Source organism: Phodopus roborovskii, unplaced genomic scaffold, assembly GCF_943737965.1.
Source record: "Phodopus roborovskii unplaced genomic scaffold, PHOROB, whole genome shotgun sequence".
NCBI lineage: Eukaryota > Metazoa > Chordata > Mammalia > Rodentia > Cricetidae > Phodopus > Phodopus roborovskii.
Window position 1 is genome coordinate 4,509,059 of NW_026126460.1, and position 25,942 is coordinate 4,535,000.

General features: G+C 41.6%; 1 protein-coding gene across 2 annotated transcripts in view; it reads right to left on the reverse strand.

Annotated features, from left to right (window-relative positions):
• Positions 1–25,942, reverse strand: part of Satb2 (SATB homeobox 2) — a 164,582-nt gene that overhangs the window by 26,790 nt on the left and 111,850 nt on the right. For both annotated transcript variants that reach the window (XM_051190227.1, XM_051190228.1), the window contains exons 8-10: positions 23,803–24,015; positions 19,561–19,716; positions 4,805–5,002 (exon numbers count right to left, since the gene is read on the reverse strand). In XM_051190227.1, coding sequence (XP_051046184.1) covers positions 4,805–5,002; positions 19,561–19,716; positions 23,803–24,015 — 567 coding nt within the window. The remainder of the gene's footprint in view (positions 1–4,804; positions 5,003–19,560; positions 19,717–23,802; positions 24,016–25,942) is intronic.

Sequence of the window (25,942 nt, forward strand, 5' to 3'; positions counted from 1 at the left end):
GACTGAAAACTGGGAAAACATTTAACAGCAGGTTTTTGCATAGGAGCTTGGAATTAATCCAAGATGGGGGGAAAAATCATAGTAACCTGGTTAGAGAATTTGCAAACATTCTTAATTAATTAATTGGCTTATCTATTTATTTTCCTAGAAGCTGTTCTTTTGGAAGCAAATTCATAAATCAAGATAGTCTATCCAACTAGAATGGGAAGGCATGATAGCCTGCTCAGGGCTGACGCAACCTTAAACTCTTGCAACAGAAGTCACATTCCCAGGTGTCTCAAACGCAGCTGAAGACAAGATCTCAGATCTCTGACATCACACCAGTGAGTGAGTTACAAGTTTCACTGCACTGTATGGCCTGTAAAAAGAACTTACAAATCTAAATCTTTTCAGCTGGAAAAAAATTTATATATCCATATAAGACAGCTAACAGCAAGCATGCAGGAAATGCTGCTACTCTGCAGCACACAAATGAAAGGCAAACTAGACTCAGAAGGTAGATGGATGGATGTGAATTCAAGTTCTCACTTGGAGCAGTTACTCAACTGCTTTAAACTGGATTTCTCATCTTCCCAAGTATATAAAAACCTACCACTCTCTTGTTTTTTCACAATGAGTAAAGATGATAAAATTATAAAATCTCACATTTGGAAAGCCTGGCTTTCAAAAAGACTTTGCTGCCAGAGAAGAAAGAAGGATGGAGTAAGGAGGAGGAGAGAATGTGGGGAGGAGATGAGGAAGGGGGAGGGGAGGATAAGGAGCAGGAAAAAGGGATGGAGATGAGACAGGGAAGAGGGAAAGGAGAAAGAAGAGCAGGGGGAAAGAGAAGAGGGAGGTAGAGGGAGGGAGGAGGAGGCAGAAGTATCACTGTTATTACTAACACTAGATTTTAAATAGGGAAAAATTCAGAATCAGCCTGGAGATAAATGTTCTGCTTCACAGGTGTGTGGCACTGATGGGGAGCCTAGACCAGGAATTGCAACTCTGGCACCATTAACATGTCATCCAAGTCCTATTTTGGGGATGATCTAACATATTGTTGGGTGTTTGGTGGAGTTCACTTGGACTCTATTAGCATTCTCCAATTGTAATAATCAAAAATGTTTACAGACACTATCAGATAGCCCACGGGGGACAACTTTGCCCTGGTCGCAAGTCATTGGTGGCTACCAGTGTCAGTAAACTAACTCCCTGAGCCTCAGTCCGGATGAGCAAAGGCACAGTGATGATGTACGGCCATCAACACCAGGTCTCATGTTCTTACTCAGTCAATGTACGGCACAGAATTTTTAAAACATGTATTTTAAAACCATATAGCAGCTAGCTCCTAAGTCCTGACCAAGGCTGGGACTAATGACATTCCTACATGGCCCTAAGCTCAGTGTAGCCTCAGTCGTAACCTTGATTCATCTCTCTGATGGAAAATTCCATCAAAGACACACTTATTAGCCAACAAGCAGAGGCTGAAGTCAAGATCATCAAAGCATCCTGTGTGACATTTTCAAAGGACAAATAAAAGTAAGTAGCATGAAAAAAAATATATAAAATAAAGCCCTAATTAAAGCCACCATTGCTTTGGTGCAGAAGCTTCACATGTGAAGATGAGACCACCAGTATAGGTGACCTAACTATGGCAAAGAGACATAACAAATATCCAGAACCCAGGTCAACAGACCAGTCCTACAGGAGTAAGCATTACACCCAGAGATCCCTGTCTCTGATCTTCATCACTGAAGAAAAACTGGAGAATAGTATATACAATTATTTAATGAAATTAAATGGTACTCTTCCATGACCACAAAGAGGAGATCTCTCTGAATTATATTATGCTGTATATATGAGACGCCCTATCCATCACTAATTTCATTCATCCTTAATGATTTAGTGATGACGCATTTCCTACCCAATTAGACAAAATGCAACACTGCTAACCAATGATAAACTTATAGATCAATTTTTCAAATTCCTAAAACATGTAAACGTACCTATCTTTTTAAAGGTTGTGGCTGGTAGAAGGACACAAGTTAAATCTCAACCCTTTCTTAAATCCAGTGGCCTAGCACCTACTCAGCTACAGACATTGTCTTAGGGGCTTGGTATATTTTTAAACACCCTTTACTAAGCACAGAGGTGATGTTAACCACATTCTCCAGTCTTAAGAGTATACCCAGATACTTCCAGGGATTTTTCCCTCACTTTTTATATTATTATTGCAATAAATAATTAATCTATAGCTTTGTATCTCTTTGACAGAAATATATTCAGAAAATATTTGTCAAGGAGGCACAAGGTTTTACAGCAGTGTTAGGATCAAGGTCACCAGTATGCAGGTCAAATTCAAGGATAGACCCATATATAAATCCCTTAGCTAAGATATGTATTATATGAAAAAACTTTCATACAGTAAGTGAATTGTCTTAGTAGTACCTCAAGTCAACGTCAATTGGGACAATGGCTAAAAACTGCAAAGGCTGACTTTGCTTACCCATTAACTACTGTCAGCACACTCTAGTTTGGACACACCAAACAGAAGAGAACAACTGAACCAATTGATGTCTGAGAGTTAGCTCACTTAAACTGGTCAACTCTGCGGACAGTAAACTGGATATTCTTTTGTCTACCTAAACCCTGAGCCACACATGATAATTTGTACACAGGAATAGACAAGTATGGTATGGGAGCTATTATCATAATGAAGAGTTCCTCCACTACAATAGATAATGGGTCTTCACGGTGTTATTTAAGATTTATGGTTTTAGGCATGATAGCACATGCCTATAATCCCAGCACCTGCGAGGCTGAAGCAGGGGGATCTCAAATTTGAGGTTGACTTGAGCTATATAGGGAAACCCTGCCTTTGGCCAAAACAAACAAACAAACAGACAACAACAAAGAAAAAACAAAAACCTGTGATTTCCACTTTCCTCACTGTTGAAGTGTCTTCACCTGCCACTACTATCAAGAATAAAACTTTAAGAAAAATGTTTTTTCTATTGTATAGCACTAAGGTAGGCCGTGAATTAAAGCTCATGCAAAGTGACTGGTTTCTGATGTATTTTTTGCTATTCTATTGGCTCAAAACAGAAGTCTGGACCAGTTTATAGCAAGAAGAGAACGGGGGGGGGTGGTAATGGATAGTTCATGGGGTTCATTTTCTACAGTTGGTGTGATCTTTTGTCTGACACTATTTCATGGATACATTTGGTATTCCACAGTACTGAACATTATGAAATGATACTACAAAATGACCAGGAGCTTCTCTGGAAGTATTCAAACCGATTTATTTTCTAAAATAAAGGGTTGGTAAACTATATTGGGCCCTCTTTAATTTGGAGAAATTAAAAGTCTGAAAGCCACCGCTCTGTGTGACTCACTATATTGGTCTAATTATCTGCAGGGAGGTTCTTTTGGTGTTTGGATGAAGCTCTGGCCAGGACAAGATCAGGATGGGGAGAAAGGAGGATGTGCCTTGTGGCTCAGCCTCCCACAGTATGTGGCTGGCTCTGCTGTTGAACAACCAATGGACCCTCTTGCCCACAGCTCTGGGTCCACCAAGAACAATACCTGAATGAACTCACAGGTCACAGAATGACATTGACCAGAGAAACTGACAAATCAAAGCATGAGAGCTTAGGCTGAGAAGGCAGTATTTGAAAAAATATAGTTGGATGGGCCCCTTCACTTCTGGCTACTCCCCAGGCATGTAAGGGTTGAGCGAAGGGAAAGGAGACACCCTTTGCCATCTCTTCTAGTACATCTGTGACATAAACTGCACCTCATCACTCTTACCTCATTGTCATCTTCTATTCTATTCTCCACATGCCTGTGCACACACATGCACTCTTGCCTCAGCTTTCCCTGTCTACACAGAAGCTAAGTCAGAAGGAGGTCTCGGAAGGCCCCCTATGCAGCCATCAAGATTCCTGTTTGGGGGGCCATAGAGCCAAACCAATGTATGTGCAAAACTCTACTGATACACAGGTTAGCAGCCCTTGAAAGTACCTGATTTTAGATTTAAAAGCAGACAGTAAAGTCTGCTACTTTGAAAAGAAATATTAGTTTCAATGTGATTGGAAAACTAAGCCAATGAAGGATGCTACCCAAACAAGGCAAACGTGTAAAAGTGGAAACTGGAGACAGCAAAAGTTTGCCTTAAAATTATGAGGCTCCCTATGATTTCTCCCAGAGCTTCAGATGAATTTAAAGGTATTCCTTGGGTGAGGAGGCTATGTTTTTGATTTCCACTCATCAAATACTACCTGAAGAGGTTTGGATCAAAATTTACTTCAATTTTTCTTTAGAAAGCAAACAGGTGGGCCAGGGACTTGGAAGGTAAAGTCATTTGATACCAAACCTAATGACCTGAAGGATCCCAAGGACCCACATAGCAGATGACAAGAACTGATTTCTTTCAAAGTTGTCCTTTGAGCTGTCGTGTATGTGTGTGTGTGTGTGTGTGTGTGTGTGTGTGTGTGCCCACACATGCATGCATGCACAAATAAATAATAAAAGTTTAAAAAGGAACACAATTAAAAACTGATGGAGATGTTATTTAGTATCTGAGTGATCTGGGCTCACAACCTGTAAACATGTACTGTCGGGAAAGCCTCTGTCATCTGTAGTGGAATTTCTGGTCATTTTCCTCTGATGTAAGTACACACACAATGCCTGCTGCATTGACCGGTTTCTTTGTCTTCAAGGATAGGGCACCAGATAGGGCATTGTTCGTAGGAGGCAATGCACTCCCTGACCCTGGGCAGCTGCTGCCAGCAGAAAGCCCTGCTGGGGCTGGGAAGACACTGACCTGCACAGGCTCAGGTGGGAGCTGGACCACATGCTGCATGCGCTCACTGTGGTGATGTCGTGATTCTTCCTCATAGATCACATCCCTCTCATGCTGGGGAAGATTCAGGAAGCGGCGAATGGTGCAGAGATTCTCCCAAAGGGTGCGGTTTTCTGGGCTGGGGTTCTCCTTCCAGCGAAGCAGTTCACAGAGCCAGCCCTAGAGAGGAGGAAGTCATGTGAATTAGGGCTGCTGGGTGCAGAACAGCTGTGTGGGCATGGAATTCAAGGCAATTGTCTTCCCCTAAACCCAATTTTTATGTCAGAATGATTCCCACCAACAGTAGTAGTGACTGACATGGTCCAAGTCTTACATCCAAACAGTGACCATGTGGATGGTTATGGTCTTTACACTTTCTGTTTTTATTTTTTACCTTTTTGAGATAAGCCCAATCTGGCCTCAAATTCACTGTGGAGCCAAGGATGACCTTCAACTCCTGATCATTTGCCTACAACTCCCAAGTACTGGTATCACAGGCTTTTGCCACAATGTCTATTTATGATATGGAGAGCCAGAGTGAGAAACTCAGGATGTCCTGCATGCTAGAAAGCAGTTACTAACAAGGCTATATCCCCAGGCCCAATAATCTTTATTCTTCTTAAAAATTTTAACACCTTCCTATAGAAGGTTCCTATAGAACTCCCAATGAGTTTCTATCTTTTTTTTTTTTTTTTTTTTTTTCAGATACAGATACAAGTATTTTTCTGCATAGCCCTGGCCGTCAGAGAACTCACTCTGTAGACCAAGCTAGCCTTGAACTCAAGAGAGTTTCCTGTCTTTCCTTCCCAAGTGCTGGGATTAAAGTCATGTGCTATCATCACTCAGCTCTCAATGCATTTCTTTTCTTTTTTGATTATTTGATTTTTTTTTATTTTATGTGTATTAGTGTTTTGTCTGTATGTAGGTCTAGGTGAGAATATCAGATACCCTGGGGTTAGAGTTACAGTCAGGTATGAGCTGCCATGTGGGTGCTGGGAATTGAACCTGGATCCCCTTGAAGAGTGGCCTGTGCTCTTAACCATTGAGCTATCTCTCCAGCCTTATCAGTGAGTTTCTTAATAATCACTACAACAGAAGCTTCTAGATGTACAAATGACATTATAGTTACCCACATCTCTAAAGAAGGAATTTTTATTTTCAGCCATAATTTTTTAGAAATTACCCAACTGGTTAGTGTTTTATTCTAAAGGGAGAAAAGACAAATATACATATATTATGAGATGGCAAATTAAGAAAAAACAAAAAACAAGAAAAGGAAAAATAATATCTTGGTGTCAATAGCACTGAGTTTCTAGAGAGGAAATATCCTTTTCATCATTAGTAACTCTGCAAACAGAAAAAACAGCCTCGGCTAGAATAAAAAACAAAGGCATATTTGCTTCATCTATGAGTGCTGCCTTGGGCTCAAGGCCCCCTTAACCGTCGCGGTCCCTCCATAGCCACACCTGCAGGAAGGTAAGCAGTTCATCAGACTGCACCTGCAAAGGTCTTGTCCTAACTCTGTCATCGGATGTTCTCTCTCTTGCAACTGCACGAGAAAGAAAATGCAATGCAAATGATGGCTTATATGAAAATAATACAGAGGCTGTCAACATCGCTCACTGACTCATGTCAAAATATTTTACCCAGTAGCTTTCTAACCCATCATTTCCAAGCTATGTCGCTAATTTTAAAAACAAGAACTGTCCCACATTACATCTCTTGCAAAAGGGTAGAATTTTTTTCTTAAAAGGTGCATAAACACAACTGACTTTGTGAGAAACAAATCCCAAACCTCAACATATTCTCTAGCATCACTTGCAAGCCAACGAAAGCTCCTGACACGCATCATAAAAAGCCCATATAATATCATAAGCTGTTGTTTGTCTAACTCTCCACTGTGTCTTCTGCCTTTACCCAAAAAAAGGCAAGATTTGATTATCTCCGCTGCATCAGCCAAGACAGCAACACCAGCTGTTCTCATTGTGCAAGCCTCCTCCTCACGGCCTCCATGTTAATAACCTGATCATTCCATTTTCCCCTTCAACTGCCGGCTGCAGCACCGAGAAGAGACAAAAACCCAGGCCCGTGTGCAGCAGCTGTAGGCACTGAACTGTGAAGCCACTGGGGATTTATAAACTAATCTGTAACACAACACTGCCTTGTTTTTACAAGTGAGAGGCCACATTTGCGCAGACCTGATCTTTTCTTGCAATAAGCTGGGAGCTTGGGAGAGTTAGAGGGCTAGGAAGAATGAAAACAAGGTATCTTATCATTTGCTTGGAAATGTTTTCCCAAGCATTTTTCCAGTCCCTCCCCCAACACAAGAGACAGGTAATGGTTAATTTTCAAGTGCCATGCACATGAAAAATGAAGATAAATTTTTATCACTACCAGAAAATAAATTATATTTTAATAAAAATCTCCTGGTCCCAAAGTGTTTTCTCAGGGGTTTCTTTATACAAAGGAAAGAATTCTTGAGATGGAAAATAAACCATCTGTGGAAAAATTAAGCTCCCATTTCTGTGTCTTTTCACAGATCTGAATAAGTCTCTAGTGAACTCTTTCAAATGTTTCAAACAGGTATGTTTGACATCTCCCAGGGGAGGCAATAGCATGGAGACCAATCACTGAATAGAAAATAAAAACAAAAACCTACATCTGTTAAAAGATGAAGTTCTGAGATAGCCAGGCCTTAAGGAAGACAGCACCTGCTGTTCTGCTTGGGGGATGAATTGCATTGTGGGAAGCTGCAGCTTGGAAGCAGACAGGTGACAGCTGAGTGGTATCTCCACTTATGACACTTGGAATGTCTCACACGACATTCATTGCCACATTTGATTTATATGCGCTGTTATAATCTGCACTCATTACAATCATTTAGAACAACACTATAGGCTCATCGTGGACCCGGTGCTGTCTGCCATCGTCTTTAAGAAGTGTAGTGCTCAATTTGCCCACTGACATGTGAGGTCTTGACCTTGAAGCTATTAGGGAGTGGATTCGACACAAATGTGATCATGTGTGCAGACACAAGCAAACCAAATTAATTTCTGGCACAGGGAAGTAGCCAACAAGGCCCTGTTCTTAGGACAGCAGAGAACTTCCTCAAATCCCTGATGGGCTGAGCTAATGGCATGTTTAAGGGAACCCAGTTCTGAATAGGAGGCACATTCATGGTGTTTAGAGGGTTATTAATCTAGTTTCCCCACAAAGTGTTTGCTTGGATGATCAGATTAAGGGATGGAGCCTTCAACAGCACACCCCCACCACAGCAGGCCCCAAGAAATCTGTGATACTTCACAGCCTTGGCCATATTGCACCATGTGTACCCAGCTGCTTCAATAATTAGCTTATGAATGTATCAGCTGGTTCTGTGATTTTTATAAATAATAACTAACCCGCAGAGCAGAAAGCTTGTTGAGAGCCTCTCACCAGCACAAAGTGAGGTCCTCCTAACTCGAATTTGCTCTACAAAATGCTGGCATTCCCACTAGCAGGAGGACTCCTGCGATGCCATTTATAAATATTTATCTCTTATCTGAAACAGCAATCCATTTTGGGGCCAGTTTTCTTCTCGTCAGCCATGAGTTGCTAGCCCCTCGCTTTGACTCATTCTGTACGTTTGCACATCACCCCTTCTCCTCCCCTTCTTTCCTACTCATCACCTTTTATTCACACCATCCCTTCACCAGGCCATTTGGACACCAATCTCTGTCTTCTCAATAGGGCCTTAGATTTGCTTTTCTGGTGGCTAATAATTGTGTAGAGAAATGTCATATTGGAGAATAAACATGTACCTGTGTAACTATGAGTATACCCATCACAGAAGAAATAAAGGGTTCCTACGTTAGGGTTTTTTTTTCATTTATGTAATTTTTGCATGCCATCCAAGAAAGTTTTGCAGTATCGGGCAAAAAAAAAAAAAGTGTAAATGTCAAATAAAACAGTGACAGATGACTGTATTCTCTATTGAATAGCACTGTTTCTGTCGTGCATGTTCAATGGGAACTCATGAATTATTAATAAACAAATCTCCTTTTTCTGTTAAAAATCTCAAGTAGGTTTTTTTTTTTTTTTTTTTTTTTTTTTTTTTTATTGTTGCTCCCTGTGTGTTCTTCTGTGGAACATTCCTGAAGAACTTTCATTTTGGAAACACTAACAGGGTTCATATGATGTCCAACCCCAGTGGCTCCTGCCCATGTCCTTCTCTGTGGTTTCCCTCTGATATAAAGTTCTGAGTGGAGATTGGCTCAAGCAGTCCAGTTAGCTTTGATAGTTTAATAACAAGGAATTCTGTGGGGTTCCAAGGGTTGAGCAGAGCTCAGAATGGTTGGGGACCATCCATGTTTACAGTCCTGAGACCTAACATCTAAGTTCTTTCCCTGTCATGAAATAACTGGCTGATCTTTGACTAAGTGGCTGCTCTGTTGAAGCTTCTGGGTATTCAAGGGGAGCCTTACAAAAATGACGATGTCCCCTGGTTCTGGTCTCTATGATCTATTATTGCCTTACCCCTGTCATGAAGATAGGAGAGTAATTAGCTGTCAGGGTTTAAAAATGCAGGGAGAAATGACCTCTATCAATTGGCTAATAATTGTGTGAGGAAGTGCCAATTGGTCAATGTTAGCTTCACAGATGTACACTGTTTTATTATGTACAAAAGGAAGACTGTCATCTAGAAGGTAGTTTTGCCCCAAAGTCATTACCCCAAAAGCCAAATCATGAAAGAGCAGCCACAATCCAAACCAAGAGAAGCTTGATGCAATGACCAATCAGCCCTCTTCAGAAGTGGCACATCCAAAAAAGAAAGGAAGGAGCTAGGAAGGGTTACAGGCCAAACGCTAATATAATAAAAGCCACCAACTAGATTTGGGCACTCAAGAAAAGAAATGGGCAGAAGAACCAAGGAAACAGAATCAAGATTTTAATGTAGAAACTGTTAATCTCCTGGCCTTGCCAATTGCACTATTATCAATGATTTCTCTATGGTGGTGTACAATGTCAACATTAAGGGAATAACACTGGGTAGGAGTGGTTACAACACAATACAATTATCCCTGTGCTTTTTTATTTTTTTAACATTGTTGTGTCTAAAATTAGTTTTTAAAAAAGGCTTTAAAAATTGCAGAGACTACTAGAACTTACTATGAAAATACACATGGAGTCCATGTGTATGACTGCAAAGGATTCACCCTTACAGAGAAGGAGCATCAGTTCAAAGACTGCTTTCTTTCAGCCACTGGTTAATGAGTTCCGGAACACTCAGAGCATAAGCAAATAGTATTTATTAACATTATATTTCAGCCATCTCTTCAGCCTCTTAAACAAATTTTCCTCTGTAGGAAACCAAGTCTAACCACCCTTCCTAACTCCACAGGTGAGGCAATGCTCATACCCATCATAATCTGTTTACAATCCACATGTCCCTGAGAGTTGCATGCCAATCTAAATTTACAAAGCAAATCATGTTGTAAATGTATTAGGACTCTCTATTACTTGAAGAAAGGACTCTGTACTACTCCAGTTATTTTTGGAAGATGAACAGTTCATAGCCTATCTTTAGAAAGAGTTTTACTGATAAGTTGCATGAAGGAAGCAACCAGTATCTCACAGTTCGAGATTGGATTGCTTCTGTTTGCTCATCTCTCAACAGTTCTCCTGGTGACCTAATTCTCCAACCACAGCAAATTACTCAGCCCCCCACCCCCTGGAGAGATGTTTGGTACAGTCCAATTCCCACCTCCATGCTTTACCATGCTACCCTTTTAGCTCCAATACCTCCTGCTCAGATCTCTGATCCCTGGGGATACTGTTCTTCAAGGCCCTTATGGCATGGTCTTATCTAATCTCCTGTAAGAACTTTCATTTCACTCCCACCTGAGCCTCAAACACTCCATACACATTCATTCACTATGTGATGACTGCGACTGTTAGGGGCGGGTGTGTCTGATGTGCCTTCATTAGAATGGCTGGCCTCTTTCTGACAAAGAACAAGGTCAGACTTCTTGATCTAGTCTCTTCAGAGCAGAATATTCTTCCTTGCACTAGATGTTGTGCAGGTGCTAATTAGATTGAATTGACACTATTGGGTTACATAGAATGTAGCACATGTGTACTATCTTGTCACCTCAAAGTCAGTTCTTGTTGAAGGGCACCAATTTCCAAAACCAGTCCTGTCAAGGGCTATCTGCCTATCACTAATATGAGAACATCTCATCTTAGTTCTACAGGCTCAGGGAGCCACTGAAAGAATTTTAACTGATAAGACAGAAATAAACTCTTGTTTATTTTCCTGTAACTTTTCTATTTAGCTAAAGGTGTGTTGGGGATGGAGTGGGGTATGACAAAGTCAAGAATTCCATTTAACCTAGATATCATTTTTATTCACATTGAGGCCATGTTGTTGGATATAAAAAAAAAAAAAAAAAAAAAAAAAAAAAAAACATGTATGGCTTGAAGACAAAGAAGCACATCATGTATCATCTGGGAGTTCCCATTCTAAAAAGAATGGCATCCATCGCCAGTACCAAACCAGCCATTTAACAGGCTGGGGGGCCTAGCAGAATAACAGCAGTGTGTCCTGTCCATGGTACTGAAATCCTGTGTAGCATATGAAGTTGCAAATTTCCCCTCTATCAAGACACCTAGTTAGGATTCTCACTTCTACCATTCCTCACATCCTTTTCTGTACAACAACAGCAATAACAATATTCCATCAGTGGCAAGGCAGAGGGAGATGAGTGGCAAGTGTTAGGCCAGTTCCGCTTTTGACTCAAAAAACCCAAAATATTCTGAGATTATGACATATTTCCCAGGTTTTTATTTTTAAGTTACAGTGTGTGTGTGTGTGTGTGTGTGTGTGTGTGTGTGTAGGTCAGAGACTGATAACTCATGGAACTTGACTTTTCTCTTTCTACTATGTGGGACTAGTGGATCAAACAAACGTTCTCAGTGCCTCTACTTCCTGAGCCACCTCAACAGTTCCAAATTTTCCAGATTCTGTGTGTTATTTCAGAATAAATACAAACCAGTACCAAACACAGGCTCATGGCTTGCTCTGGTATCTTCTGGTGAAAGAGGCTGGGTGATCCCAGAAGGTGGGGCCTTGTCATGGTGACACCCTTCTTTCCAAAGTGTCTAGAGAGCTGGCGAGCAAACTCCAGCTCCTAAAGAGGAAGTCACACCACCCTTCTGCCCCTCTAGGAACTCTAATGAATGGGAGAATCGGCAAATGAACAGTTCCTCAGAATGACTCAAGCTTCTTGCTGCAGAAATGTAACAGGCCATTTCCTCACCCACATCTTCAATACAGAAAATGTCAGCATATGTAACCAAAAGGAAATGTTTTCTGAGTGCCTTAAAAGAAAATTCATATTATTAACCACAGACAGTTCGCTTTCTAAATGGAAGCACAGAAAGTCCCCAAACAAACTTTGGTAACTGTGAAAGGATTTCTCTTCAGCTGGTTGAGACTCTTCTGAAGTGTGAAATGAGCCAGATAATATTCTGCTCTTGTTTCTTCGTCACTGAATTCTCTTTTCATGAATCCAATAAGTGTCTATTAAAATAAATAACCCCCCTAATGATTCAAGATAACCTAATCAAGAAAGCTGAAATAGATAAGAGGCTAAATACGGGGGAGACCTGTCAAGGGCTTCAATGCATCTCTGACAAGGAAGTCATCCAAACCCGAAAAAGAAATGCACTGGGCATTTGCTTACAGTTCAAGGTCAATTATGTTTTACCTTCCATTAGGTAAGTGCAAACGATCTGCTGCTTTTTTCTAGATTCCAAAACTGTGCACTAACTAACTCTTAAGCTGAATTTTCATGGGAACTAATTTTTAGCTTTCTCTGGGCTGCTTAAGCATATCACTCACATTTCTGTGGATGTGTTTACAAAGATCGAGCCTGTAATTGAGAGTAATGAAAATTTTGTTTCAGAGTAATTCTTTAACCTCTGCTGTGCAAGGCTCAAATCAAGAGGGGATTACACAAAAATATGTCACCTTTTTTGCCACAAATACATGGGAATATGCTCAATTACATGTCTATGGAGATTTATCCTTGCCTGTTTTGTGTAAATGTGCATGTACACACAAGCATTTATGGGTACACATATCTGAAAAGGCCATTCTTGTGTGCAAAAGAATAAATGTGAAATCTTGGAGTCTCTATTCATACTAGGTATATATTAACAGTAAAATGTGCCATATTACAATATCAAACAGAAAATAACCACGAGACTCCCTGCTCCCTCACTTCAGCTTCAAACTGTGGCAGACCTACTATACTTCACTTTAAGCTAGGCAAACTTCTTCCAGAACTTAGGAAAGCAGAGACTTGTAGAAGACTGGAAGAATACACTTAAAGACAAAACACACTGGTAAAACTTGTGCTAGGTCAGGGTAGGGACTACATGGATCAAGCTAACAAATTGTACACAGTTTGGAAGGCATATGGCTGCCAGTGGATGCTACTTCATATGTTTCATCATAGGTCTTAGCTTGATTCCTTCTTGCTCTGACCCTATGAAAACACAATAAAACAGTTTCCATAACAACATGACTGGAAGTACTCATAGGCACCCATATTCTTCTCTGGAAAAACCATGGCATAACTCACATCTCTTCCCAAACAGGCTGCTGAGATTTCAGAGAAAGGCCTGCAAACAGGAAGCCATACTTGCTTCAAAGTCACTCAAGTTTCCAAAGAACCATGACATAAACAGTATGCCAACTCAAAATACAGTAACAATGACCTTAACATCAGCGCAGCACAGAAGATATTCTGATTTTAAGAAATTCATGAGTACTGTGATCAATTTTCATTAATATCTACCAACTCCAGTAAACAACAACAAATAAGCAAAAGCTAGTTTTATACCATAAAACAGAGGGGTCGGGGAGAGAAGACAATTCTTCATTATGAAGTTGCTATCAAGACAAACCCAGTGGGAATGTTTGTTGATACGCCTAAGTAGTTCCGTATGCCTTCAGGTAATGCCAAGAGAAGGAAGTATGGCAACTAGAGGGCCACACTGATGTGTGAGCAATTGTGTGTTCACTATTCACCTACTGTGGTTTCAAGGAACCACTTCCATGGGTATAACAGTGAGTCATGATTTCCACAAACATCACTCATGCAGTCTTCATTGATAACTGAACACCTAAATAGTTGCACATGAGCCTCATCTGACAAGAGCACAGCTGTTCCGAAGACCCCAGTACAGAAGCAAAGCACCCTCATCATTTTACCCTGCTTCTGCTGAGTGTAAGCATCAAAACAGACCCAAGAGCCATCAGGCTGATGAGCCAACTCATCTCATACATGGGCACCTTCTGGCCCATGCTCACTGACTTTCACCACACCACAGAAATCAGCAAGGCCACACATTTATTTCCAACACCGTTCTAAGGATGCTGTCCCCATAATGGGACCATAAAATAATATTAAATCATTTCTTTTCTTTTGAATGTATACAAAATGGTAACAGTTTAATTGCATGCAACATAAGCAATAACGGCTAAGAAACAAACTACAGTAGTAAAACTAAAGCAAACCTTTTAAACTTTATAAATTTACTTTCCCACTTGAAAATCTTGCCTTTATTACATGAATTATAGTATAGTTTCTAAATGTCTACAATACCCAAAGCAATAAATACATTCCATCAAATAAATTCCATCAATAAACACAATTCCTATCAAAACTGCAATGGTTGGTGCTATATAGTTCAGTGGCAGACCACATCATTGACATGCGTGAGACTTCAGTGCAATCGCTGGCACCACAAAACAAATAAACAAATTCTAATTACATTCTTTATAGAAATAGAGAAATAAATTCTAAAATTCGTAAGAAACTACAAAAATCCCAAAGAGGCAATAATCAGAGGCATCATACTTCCTGAATTAAAATTAACTCACAGGAGCTAAGGAATTTATCTCATTGATAGAGTGCCTGTCACACACTGGGCTCTGGGGTTGATCCCCAGAACCTTCAAGAAATGAATAAACTCTTGTTACAAAGCTATAGTAGTCAAAACTGCAGGTGTTGGTGTGAACAAAAACACATAGGCTGATGGAATAGAATAGAGAGCTGGGAAATACATCTAAACATATACTGATTTTTAACTGAGTTATCAAAAAGACACAACAGGGATGATATAACTGTTGGAAGCTTAGTGGGATGAAGATCAAGAGGTCAAGACCAGCTATGTACTGAGATCCTCTTAATCAACCAACCAATCAAGCATTAAAACACCTTCTGAGAAAACCTTGATTTCCATAGCTAGAAGAGTAAAATTGGACTCTCAGGACTCAAATTGATGGTGGTGGTGGGGATACCCAAGTTTAAGACATGAAATGGGAAAATCAAAGTAGAGTTTGTTGAGTTGTTAGATGGGAGCTCAGAACATGCATTTTTAATGGAAACATATTAAGTAGGCATAAAGGTCTACATAGAGAATCTACTTAATCATAGTGCACATGAAGCATAAAAAACACTTCAACCCATTCACATGCAGCATGAACAAACTGCAACCCTCTCACATGCAACATGAACACACTGCAACCCTTTCACATGTAGCATGAACATACTGCAACCTGCTCACATGCAGAATAGACACACTGCAACCCACTCACATGCAGAATGAATACACTACAACCTGCTCACATGCAGCATAAACACACTGCAACCTGCTCACATGCACCATGGACACATTACATCCTGCTCCCACGCAGGACACATGTTTTGTGGGAATATGATGACAGCTTTTCAGTGAGTCCAGAAACTCTTCTCCTCTCTCTAGCTGTGCAGGGTTCACTGTCCTGCCTTCTCTGCTCTTGCGTGAAGGAGAAACCCTCTGACCCTTCCTCTAGTTACAGCTGCAGAAGTTCCCAGCCTGGGGTGTCTGGAAGAGCATTCCAGGATCCCTGAACATCTGAGAAACCTGGGTGGAGAAGACACCCTACCAGTGCCATCTCACCAAAACCTCTGGGCCCCTGTTTGTCTCCAGATCAACTCATTTGCTTTATCCCAGCAGCCTCTGGGACTGGGCTTTTCCTTACCATTGTCATCTGAATACTGCATCTCAGCCTCTCTGATACAGAGTTTTGTCTCCCCCCCCCCAAGACAGGGTTTCTCTGTGTATCTTTGGAGTCTGTCCTGGAACTCACTCTGTAGACCAGCTGGCCTCAAACTCACAGAGATCCACCTGCCTCTACCTCCATAGTGCTGGGATTAAAGTTATGTGCCACTGACTCCTGGCCCTTCTAGTGTTTTTGTTCACTGGTTTATTTAATTGAGGGAAGGAGAAATGGGAATTAAAATAAGCTCTTTCCCGTCCTTCTCCTTACCCAAAACTACCAGGAAATTTAGATGTGGGTGTGTACAAATAAAGATTCACACTTCTCTCAAAAAGACACCAACCTCAAATGATCCTCACTCCAACAGCTAACATATAACATACTAAGCTGTGAAAGATGGGAAAGAGCGGGGTATGGGAAAACAACAGCCAGGTGTCTCATAAGCAAATGACTGATTCAATTCAAATGTGGCAGAAGATGCATCCCTGGAGGATCACAAGAGGAGACACCCCACTAATTTCTTTCCTCTGAATTGCACTTCCAAGATGGCAGGTAATAAATAAGCAGCAGCTTGGAAGAAGTGGAGTTAAGAGCTCCACAAACCAAGTGTGAGGTAGAGTCGGGGGTGGCCACTGAGGAGCGAGAGGATTTCCTGTGTCCACTTTTACCCATGTTATACATCAGTCTTATGGTGTTGTGGACTCAAGTGACTCAGAAAATGTCCTCCATCCATTCTGACTCTGACTAAGGAACCCTCTTCCCTGTGTCAGAGAGAATACTCACTGGCCATTGCTGCGCCTTAGGGACGAAACTGGTCCTTGGATGGAAATGAAGAGAATAAGGAGAAAGCATGCACAAGTGAGTCTTTCTGCCTTCATTTATGTACTTTTGACATTTCTTCAAGGAAGAAAGGAATAAGAGTCAGATGGAAGCTGCACAAGAGACCTGATGAGGGTCCACCTGGCCATGGTACAACCTGAGACGATTTACCCCAGAGGAAACACATCAACTTAGATTTCTACAACCAACTTGTCACCCTTTCACTCGGTTTTGAAAGTTCCCCCTCCCACAGAGCCTTCAAAGATCAGCTTGACCTGTCAGCCCTGATCTTTTTCTTCCCCAACATACAGGGAGCTGTTCACTATCATCCTTACTAACTGATTACAGCAATTTCCACTGAAGACTGAATGGGTCTGCTAGATGATTCAGTTCTATTTTAAAGCTGATTTCTAATGAAGGGGAGGATTACTACCCACATCTAAACTCCAGAGCCCCCAGTCTCCTCTGGTTCTTAAGAATTCCTAACCAAAACTTTCACTAATTTGACCTCTATATGGATGGAAAGTCCCAGAGAGGCATTTACTGCTTCAGTCACGCTGAAAAGTCCCATGCCCTCTAAAAGAAAACTGACAGAAACAGAGAAGGAAATCGAGGAGAGGAGAAAAGCACTGTTCACTCACTTCTCACAACCCAATGAAGTATGTGCCATCGTGGGGAGGTAAAATTCTGGCTGGAGGTCATACCTACATTGTAATTGCACATTAAATACATGTACCAAGTGCATCAATGAGTCTTCCTCGAGTGAATGCTCATGCTTCTTCAGAGTATTATCCTTTTTGCTGAGCTACTTTTGAAGCCATCTTATTCAGCATTCCTATTATTTTAGAAACACCATGCCTGAAATACCTGGTCATCTATTTGCAATATGGTTTTCTCAAAAGTTAAAAAGAGACCATTCTTTTCATGAAAAAGGAGACACTTCCTAGTGTCTCATTTCTACTTAAGCTCAATTTCATCCTTTAGAATATTAATTCTCAGAACCGATTTCCCAGATTCTACAAAATCAGGACTACTGACTTCTCAGGGAGGCCTCAAAACTGCTAACTGCCAACTGGCAGGCACAGCTCTCAGTAAGCCACCTGAATTAATCTGGGGAGGCTGGAGGCCTTGCTAATTCCACAAGCTATGATGCTATGGCAACAGGAAGCTTGTGGGTCCTTAATGGAGCTCCTGGACTGTGGTCTTTGGTTTATCTTGAAAGATGCTTATAAAAGGAGGACCAGGTAAAACTTTGAAATCTGCATTAGGACACAAGTTGAGGGTCAGGTTTGCAAAATCGATTGTGCAGCTTTCATACCCATTGCACATTCACACATATGTCCCTTATTACCCAGTGGAAAACCATTAAACGCACAGTAGTTTTGCCAAGTGGTGTTAGCATTTAACAGCTTCTTCGTTTAGCAGCCCCAACTCTCATTATATTTTGCCATGTGGTACATGGGATTTTATGTGTTTAACAGTGTAGGGAGGCTCTAGGGTGTTTTCTTTGCATGCATTTTCATCCTATGGTTGGACATATCTTAGTAAATTTGGTTCACTAGTTTCCTTGAGGGAAGGAGTCAGAGTCATTTGGAAGAATGACTACATGGAAACTGAAAAGGGAAATGAACATTTCAATCCTCCAAATGCCTTTAGTATCCTCTCTTTTTATTAAAAAACTGAAAGTAAGTTACTATGAAACCATAGGTCAAAAAAAAAAAAAAAAAAGTTAACCTGCAAACAATTATCTAAATATAACATTTATCATTTTAAGGACAATTTTTATTGAACATTTTCTTGCTTAGTAGAAATGTGACACCCAGTAACTTAGTACTGTAACACACAGTAGTAACTCAGCATACAGTGAAAACAATAGTACACAGCAGATCTGTTAGGGAAAGGGTAAGGACCATTCTACCATTTGCATATGTAGGAATGAAAGCATCTGCCATGCAAAGCACAGTGGCAATCAAGCTCAGAAACCAAGGGCACTCAAAACGATGCTGTAGCTAACTTGCATTTCCTGCACCCTGCATTAATTGTTTTTCTGTGGGATGAATAAGGGGCCCACAAGGCTAAGCTGGTGACTGCCCGCTACAGCAAGCTGAAGCAGAGTAGATTCTGCAACTGTTGCTGCTCTCAGAAGCAAAGCCGAGCATCTGTGTGCTGTATCCCCTGAGCATTGTACTCCCCTCGATCCTGTTGCTGAACACTTTCACTGGATAAGCAGCTATGTTTTCCTGCTAAAAGATTTTAGCACTTACTCTGGAAGCCCCACATGTGTTTTCACCTGGAAAAACAACTGTATTCTATATGTGAACGAAACACCTGACAATAGTAAGGCGTCTCTGGGGCTGGGCAAAAGTAGTTATTAGAACAAAATCAGCCCTTACCCTGGTGGGAATAAGGAGGTGATGAACCCTGGTTGAATGTGGTCTCAAGGAGGAGGGTGTTGTGCACAGGCTACATTTTCTTTAAACTTAAAAAAAAAAAAAAAAAAAAAAAAAAATCTGCTTCCCAAGAAACAGAATTTTTTTTCCCCCTAAAGAGTGCAGCAGGCTTTGGATGAGGGGGGAAATATTTCAATCCTGATTCTTTAATATCAAATTGTTATTTAAGAGAATGAAGCAAGGTTCTGGCATTGTATCTGTTCTGAGCTCCAGTGGGAGTTACAGCAAAGCCATGGGGCAGAAGGCAGAGTATGATGGGCTCCCCAGGGGTTATTATTGTTATTATTATTATAAAAGCAGATGTGTTTTTATTGGAGGGGAAGGAGAGCAGTCCCAGCCTTCTGTTTTGCTCTTTAAAAAAAAAAAAAATCACTCACCTGACTTTTGTTTGCAGCCACTTTGGCAAACAGGGCTTGAGACACCTTGGCCCTTTTCATCTCCTGTTGGATCTCGTCATAAATGGCAGCTGTGATGTTGACGTTGGCGCCGTCCACCTTAATAGGGAGGTCTGTTGTCGGTGTCGAGGTTTTGGCCTACCAAGAGACCATGAAAATAATAATTTAAAAAGTGCTGCATTCAGAGCAACCATCTGTGCAGAAATTATCAGAGGGTTCCAGTCAGCTGATGCCAAACCACATTAGCTACAGAGGGACACTTCCTGTCCATTATTCTAATCAGGTTAATTGTGATTGGAAATAATTGCAATGGATTCCTATAGGACATACAGAATCCTGTCAGCTCCTGCTTGCCCTCACAGTATCCTGGTGGCTCACAGGTAGAAAGGCAACCCTGGGCACCCAAACATGGCATCTATCTACAAGCAAGCATGCAGAACACACTCACCTTTTTCTTTGTAAAAATGGTACACCTTACAGGAAGAGAAAATTCTTAAGGAAAAAAACACTGAGTAAATGGGTAGAGGTCTCTAAATAATAAATTATTACTCAATTTAATGTACTCCCGTGAGTACCTCTCATTCTTTATTAAGGCTTCATGTATGTTATTTGAGTATGTGCGGTCCCCATCATTATCGTCATTATGCTACCCAGACAGTCACCTAATTTCACCTAGGAAATCACTGGAAATGAAACAAAATTTCATTTCATAAAACTGGGCTTCAGATGCCTTCCATGCACAGTTTTCATTTTCTTAAACTCATATTGTGGTTTTATGCATTCTGCCACGCTCGTTTTAATTGAATGATTTCCCATTAGCTTCAGAGACAAATGAAGGACAATGCAGAAGGTGTTGTGCTTCCCAGGGTAGGAATACCCTAAAACATCCGAATCAACCTGATCCAAAAGACTGCCAGAGAGGCACTGCTTACTTAGGCAGATGCCCAAGCTGCCTGCCTGGAAGGTCCAAGCAGGTTTCTTAAATCTGGCAACCCATCCTTGGGTACATGAACATTGCTGACTAAATGGGTCTAAGTTTGGTTTTTATTTTGTTCTCACTCACCCTAAAATCCCATAATAAGAATGATGTCTGCAAACCACAACTTCCTCTCTGCTGCTGCCCTGAGCTGCCCTCCCCTGGGCTGGCAATATGCAGGTCTGATAGAAGACAGCATGCAGTCAGACCATAGCCATCCTGTGCAAGGATGTTGTGAGCCTGGACTTCCTGCTCTAAGTTCCCATGGAGGCTCGGCAGCACACAGTGGCATTTGCCATCTTCCTTTGCCCCACCCATCCCATCTTTATTGCTAGCCATTACCAAGTCATAGTGAGTGTAATTTATGGGCTCCTGTTGGTCAGAAATTCCAGGAAGACTGTTGACTTCTGTTTTCTCATGTAATACTTATAAAAATCTAGTGGGTGAAGTGCCAGTATTCTGATTTGCAGGTAAAGGGGCTGGAACAGCAGAGGTCTTTACTTGCTTTTATAAAGGCCATGAAATAGTGAGGGAAGGCTCCCCGAACTCACGCAGTCTATGCTTCAGTGCCCCAGTTTCACTATGCTACCCCATAACAACGCAGCCCTCTAGGTTCTTCAAGCAATTCTCTCTTCTTCTCACGTTGTCTAGCTCACACACTGTTCTCCCCCCTGAGTGAGTGGCATCACCTTCATCAACTGTCTTCATTACCTTCACTGCCTCTGCTTACCTGATTACCTAAATCTTCACCTGAACACTAGGGGCCAAAACTAAGTGGTAACTATAGTACGTGGGCAAGACTCTGGATTCTGGTGCCAGTATAACTGCAGTTCAAGTCCTCAATCAAGGGAACTGACTTGAACTATCTTTTTAGCCCAGCTGAGTCTGTTTCCTCATTGGTAACAGAAGAGCATCACCACAGAAACAACAATGGTGGAATTTGTGCAAACTGCTCACAGTACTTGCTGTGCCAACAGTGAATGTGAATAAATGGCCGCTCTCTTCCCATGTCAGAACACTGGCCACTGAAGAAGTATGAGATGATACTGGAGGTTTAATCTCAAACCTGAAATGTCACTGATGTGTTGTTAAACTAATAATAAAATGATCAAGGCGTCTGAAAAAATAACGTGTGCAAAGCTGTCTGTGTGAATGAAGTTGCTGGCTCCAAATAAGGGCTGTCTGTAGTTCCTCCATTCTCAAAATCTCTAGAAAGTTGCACCATTTTCCTCCCTGTTTTGAGCCTTGGTCTTGCTATGTAACTGATGGCTTTGCTGATTATAGGCATGTATCACCAGGCTTGGCTAGCTGCTGTCCCTGATTGTACAAAGCACCTTTGTTACTGAGATGCACCAGAAAGAATTTTAAGCACATAGGTACACAGGTATACATAAATGTTTGAAATATTCAAGCAACTTTCCCCTTCCCAACCTTCAGCCACAGATATAGAATAAAATGGGAGTGAATGTATAATCGTGGTTCTAGGATTATACTCCTCAAAAGTATATCTGAAAATTTCACATGTATTTTCAGAAAACAAAAAACTGTAAAATTAAATGCTCAACTTCCTGTACTTATCCCTAAGGGAACCTTTATCTAGGAATTCTCAAGATCAGATCCTAATTCAAACAAAGAAAATGTCCTAATTGTGAAGCCACACTAAGCTGGCTCTGGAAGGGATCCGGTCTTTGGAAAAATGCCGAAGATACAATCTTGTTAGAAAAATATTACGAAGACACTGAACACAAAACTAACTGACTTGTGTGGTTTTCTAACAAGTACAAGTGGCCTTGTTCCAGGAGAACTGCCTGCCTGAAGGGACATGGAGTAGGAAGTACGGCTAGACTCTCCAATAATGGCTGAACAGCCTTTAAATGTGGTAAGAACACTACTGACTTTACTGTCGGTCAATATTAGCGCAAGTAAGCAATGTCCTAACAGTTCACTATATGGTCCCTGATATTCAAAGAAAAATAAAAGGTTTGGTTGCACATGTCCAAAGTAAGCAGTCAAGACTTTAACAGTCAGTATGTCTCATAATTTACTAAAGACTAAATTGTAAGTAATACAGTTTGGCAGGCTGTGATGGAAAGTGACCTTTAGTTACAAATCTATGGCGGGGTGAAAAAATATAGATCAAGGTATATGGGGGAAAATTATATTATACTTGTGAAGAATCTAATATTCCTAACAGAATATAGTTCTGGTTCTGTGTTTAATCAGCTTCTTGGAATGTACCAGAAAACTAACTAGTAAGAACAAAACTTCAGTAGCCGAGCAAACCAACCATTTATTTTAAAGGACTCAGTTTTCAGTTTTGCACAAATGGATATGTACCAGTTCTGTTGATTTGAGAACCATCACTCAGAATTTAGGCATCCTGGGGAATGGAGTGCTTTGATTATACCAACAAGTAGGGAACGTTTAGGGGAAGCAAAGGGTAAGTGAGAAATGAGTGGCTTACATTTGAATCAGAAATGTGCTCTGGTAACCTTGCATTCTGAACACTAGAAGTGTGCAGACAGGAAGGCCAGAAGTTCCCAAAGTCCACAAGGGGCAAACTGAGGTGTCCTATCGCCAGGACCCATCAATCACTCTGGCCCAGCTACCATACTCCCTACACACAAGACTTTCCTACCGTGCTCTTTGAAAAGTCTTATTTTCTTTGTAATGTGGGGGGTGGGTGTGTGCACATGAGTGCAGGTGGCAAGGAGGTCAGAAGTGTTGCAGTCCCTGCAGCTGGAGATACAAACAAAAGTAATAATCTTCAGTGCTGACCCTCTCTCTAGCCTTCCATTTTGTCTTTCTGGACTGCTTACAGCAGCATCTGAACTGTTGCTTCTTGCCCTCAACTACTTTCCCCTCCCCACTGAATAAACAAGCAATTTGAGGAAAATAAAGTGCTTGAGATTACACACACACACACACACACACACACACACACATACAACTTCCACACAATCCCCACACCTTTCTTCTGAAACCACACAATGAGTAGGAGCTCACCCCACCTACTCTTGCCTAGCACCCCTTATCTGCTCATGGGGAGGAATGGAGCTTTCCCAAAGGGAAAAGAATAACATACCACAGAATGGGATGACCACATGACATAGACACGGGCTATCCCCTTTGACCTGTTCCTTGGGTTATAAAACCCTTGAGTTATGTTTCTTGGTGCTCAGGAGAAAACAGATTATCCATCCATGAAGCAAGGCATTTGTAAGTGAAGCATGGAGCAGGTAGCTCACCTGAGGGGTTCGGGAGGAGCTGGGACTACTAGAGGCAGAGGAGACCATGCTCACATTGGGGTTCATGCTCCGCTCTCGCTCATCTTGGTAAATGCGGTCACGCTCCACTTCAGGCAGATTGAGGAAGTTCTGCATGGCCCTCAGGTTTACTAGCAGAGACTGGGAAGCAGTCCTGGGGTCTTCTTCCTTACGCAGGATCTCTGATAACAATCCCTGGCAGAGCGGGGAGAAAAACAGGCAAAGTCATGTCTGCAGATTTATATGGTTTCCATCTCCCACCCTACTGCCCCTCTGGTTTGTTTGGCACGACCAGCTTGAGAGGATACCAGGGACAAGCCTGATTCCTGAAGGCTCAGAAGGAATCTGTGGGAATGTGCTTCCCTTCCGGGGCTGTGCCTTATTTTAGGACTTCTATTCCCCCACCTCATCATCGCTGTAATAATCCTATGTGTGGCAATGCCAGCGAGCAAGGTAGGCGCTTGGGAGGAAATGTGGAACTGCAATTACCACCAGGTGCCTCCTGCAAGTATTTCAGGAGCTGTAAGAAACTCTGCTTGAAACTGGGAACTCTTGGCAGTCCTGCTTAGCTTTACAAATCTGCCAAGTTCGGTAAATTTAGTTCCGACATTTAAACAGCATGGGAGATTCACATCCATTTAAAAAAAAAAATAAAATAAAAGTTTGGCTGAATTTCCGTATGACCGGCCACTGATTTCAATATAGACATTTCCTATAGCGAGAGCGAGAGCGAGAGAGAGAGAGAGAGAGAGAGAGAGAGAGAGAGAGAGAGAGAGAGAGAGAGAGAAAGCAAATGGTTGCACTCTGCCTCCCAACCCTCACACACAATAGCTATGCTCGCACAGGTACCACAAGGCACCCAAGGCTTTTGTGAGGTAGCCTCCTGGGGAAGTTCTAATCTTATAATTAAAAGTGATGAAAATGTGGTCACATTAGCTAGGGACCTGAACATGCTCTAATGTAGTTTTCTGAATGTGAGACTCAACCAAATCAGGGAGCTTTAAATGCAGTGTTTTGTGTAGCCTAATGACAGAGATTTTGCCAATGCTCTAGGAAAGCAGCGTGGCCTGAGAGGAGGGAAGGACAGACAAGCCATAATGAATTTAGGGCAGAAGCAGCTCCATTACCGCCCCAGACACTTGTTGGATCACCACATAGAGGCATCATTTCCTCTTCTTAGTTGATACCCTTCTGCAAGGCACTATGAGATCAGGGTTTAGGGCTGTTCCCCCAGGAAAAACTAAGACATTAATCCTGTTGCTCAGAACAGATGGGGCAACCCCAAGTCATGAAAAAGTCACTTCTATGAACTGTAGCAAAGCACGGCTGGTACCAATGATGTTTACACTGAAAGGAATTACTATAAATGCAAGACACACAGTTCACATATAAAACAGCAGTGGATGTGAGGGGAAGAAGTATGATCTGGCTGGCCAGAAACATGCAGGGCACAGTGGGCATTTTCATATACATTAGTGTATTGCAATGCAGTAGTAAATGTCACTTATAGGAATGCATATCACACAGTTAACCGCATTGCAAGGAAGTCCAACCATCATTCAGGGCATCATATAAGGGCTGGCAAGATGGTTCAGTGGGTAAAAGTGCTTGCCCAATGACCTTGGTTCAATTGGGGGGGGGGCTTACATGATAGGAGGCGGGAACTGACTCCTGCAAGCTATCCTGATTCCCACATGTGCACTGTGGTACACATATGCACATATGCACACATAAACCTAATAATTGTCTTAAATCACAGCTCTACTGCAAGGAACCTATGCTAGCTCCACACTTGGAAGTCACCCTTACTTTGACTGGAGGAATTCTAACACTTGGAAGAAATATACACATAAATATAGCTGGGAAACACACAGTGCGTGTCTGAGGTCAGAATGTAAATAAGGGTAAAATATGCCACATAATGAAGCTAGAAGAAATGTGAATGTGTATGTGTGGATATGTGTGATTTGGTATGTGGGCATGCACATATGTGCTCAAGGAGAGAGCAAGGTAGGTGGTATGTGTAAAAATAGCTGACAGCTACAATGATTAGAAGAAAATCAAGACCTCATGGCATGCTTCGAGAAGCAAGAAGTGAGGTGCTTGTCTTCCAGGAAAGAGT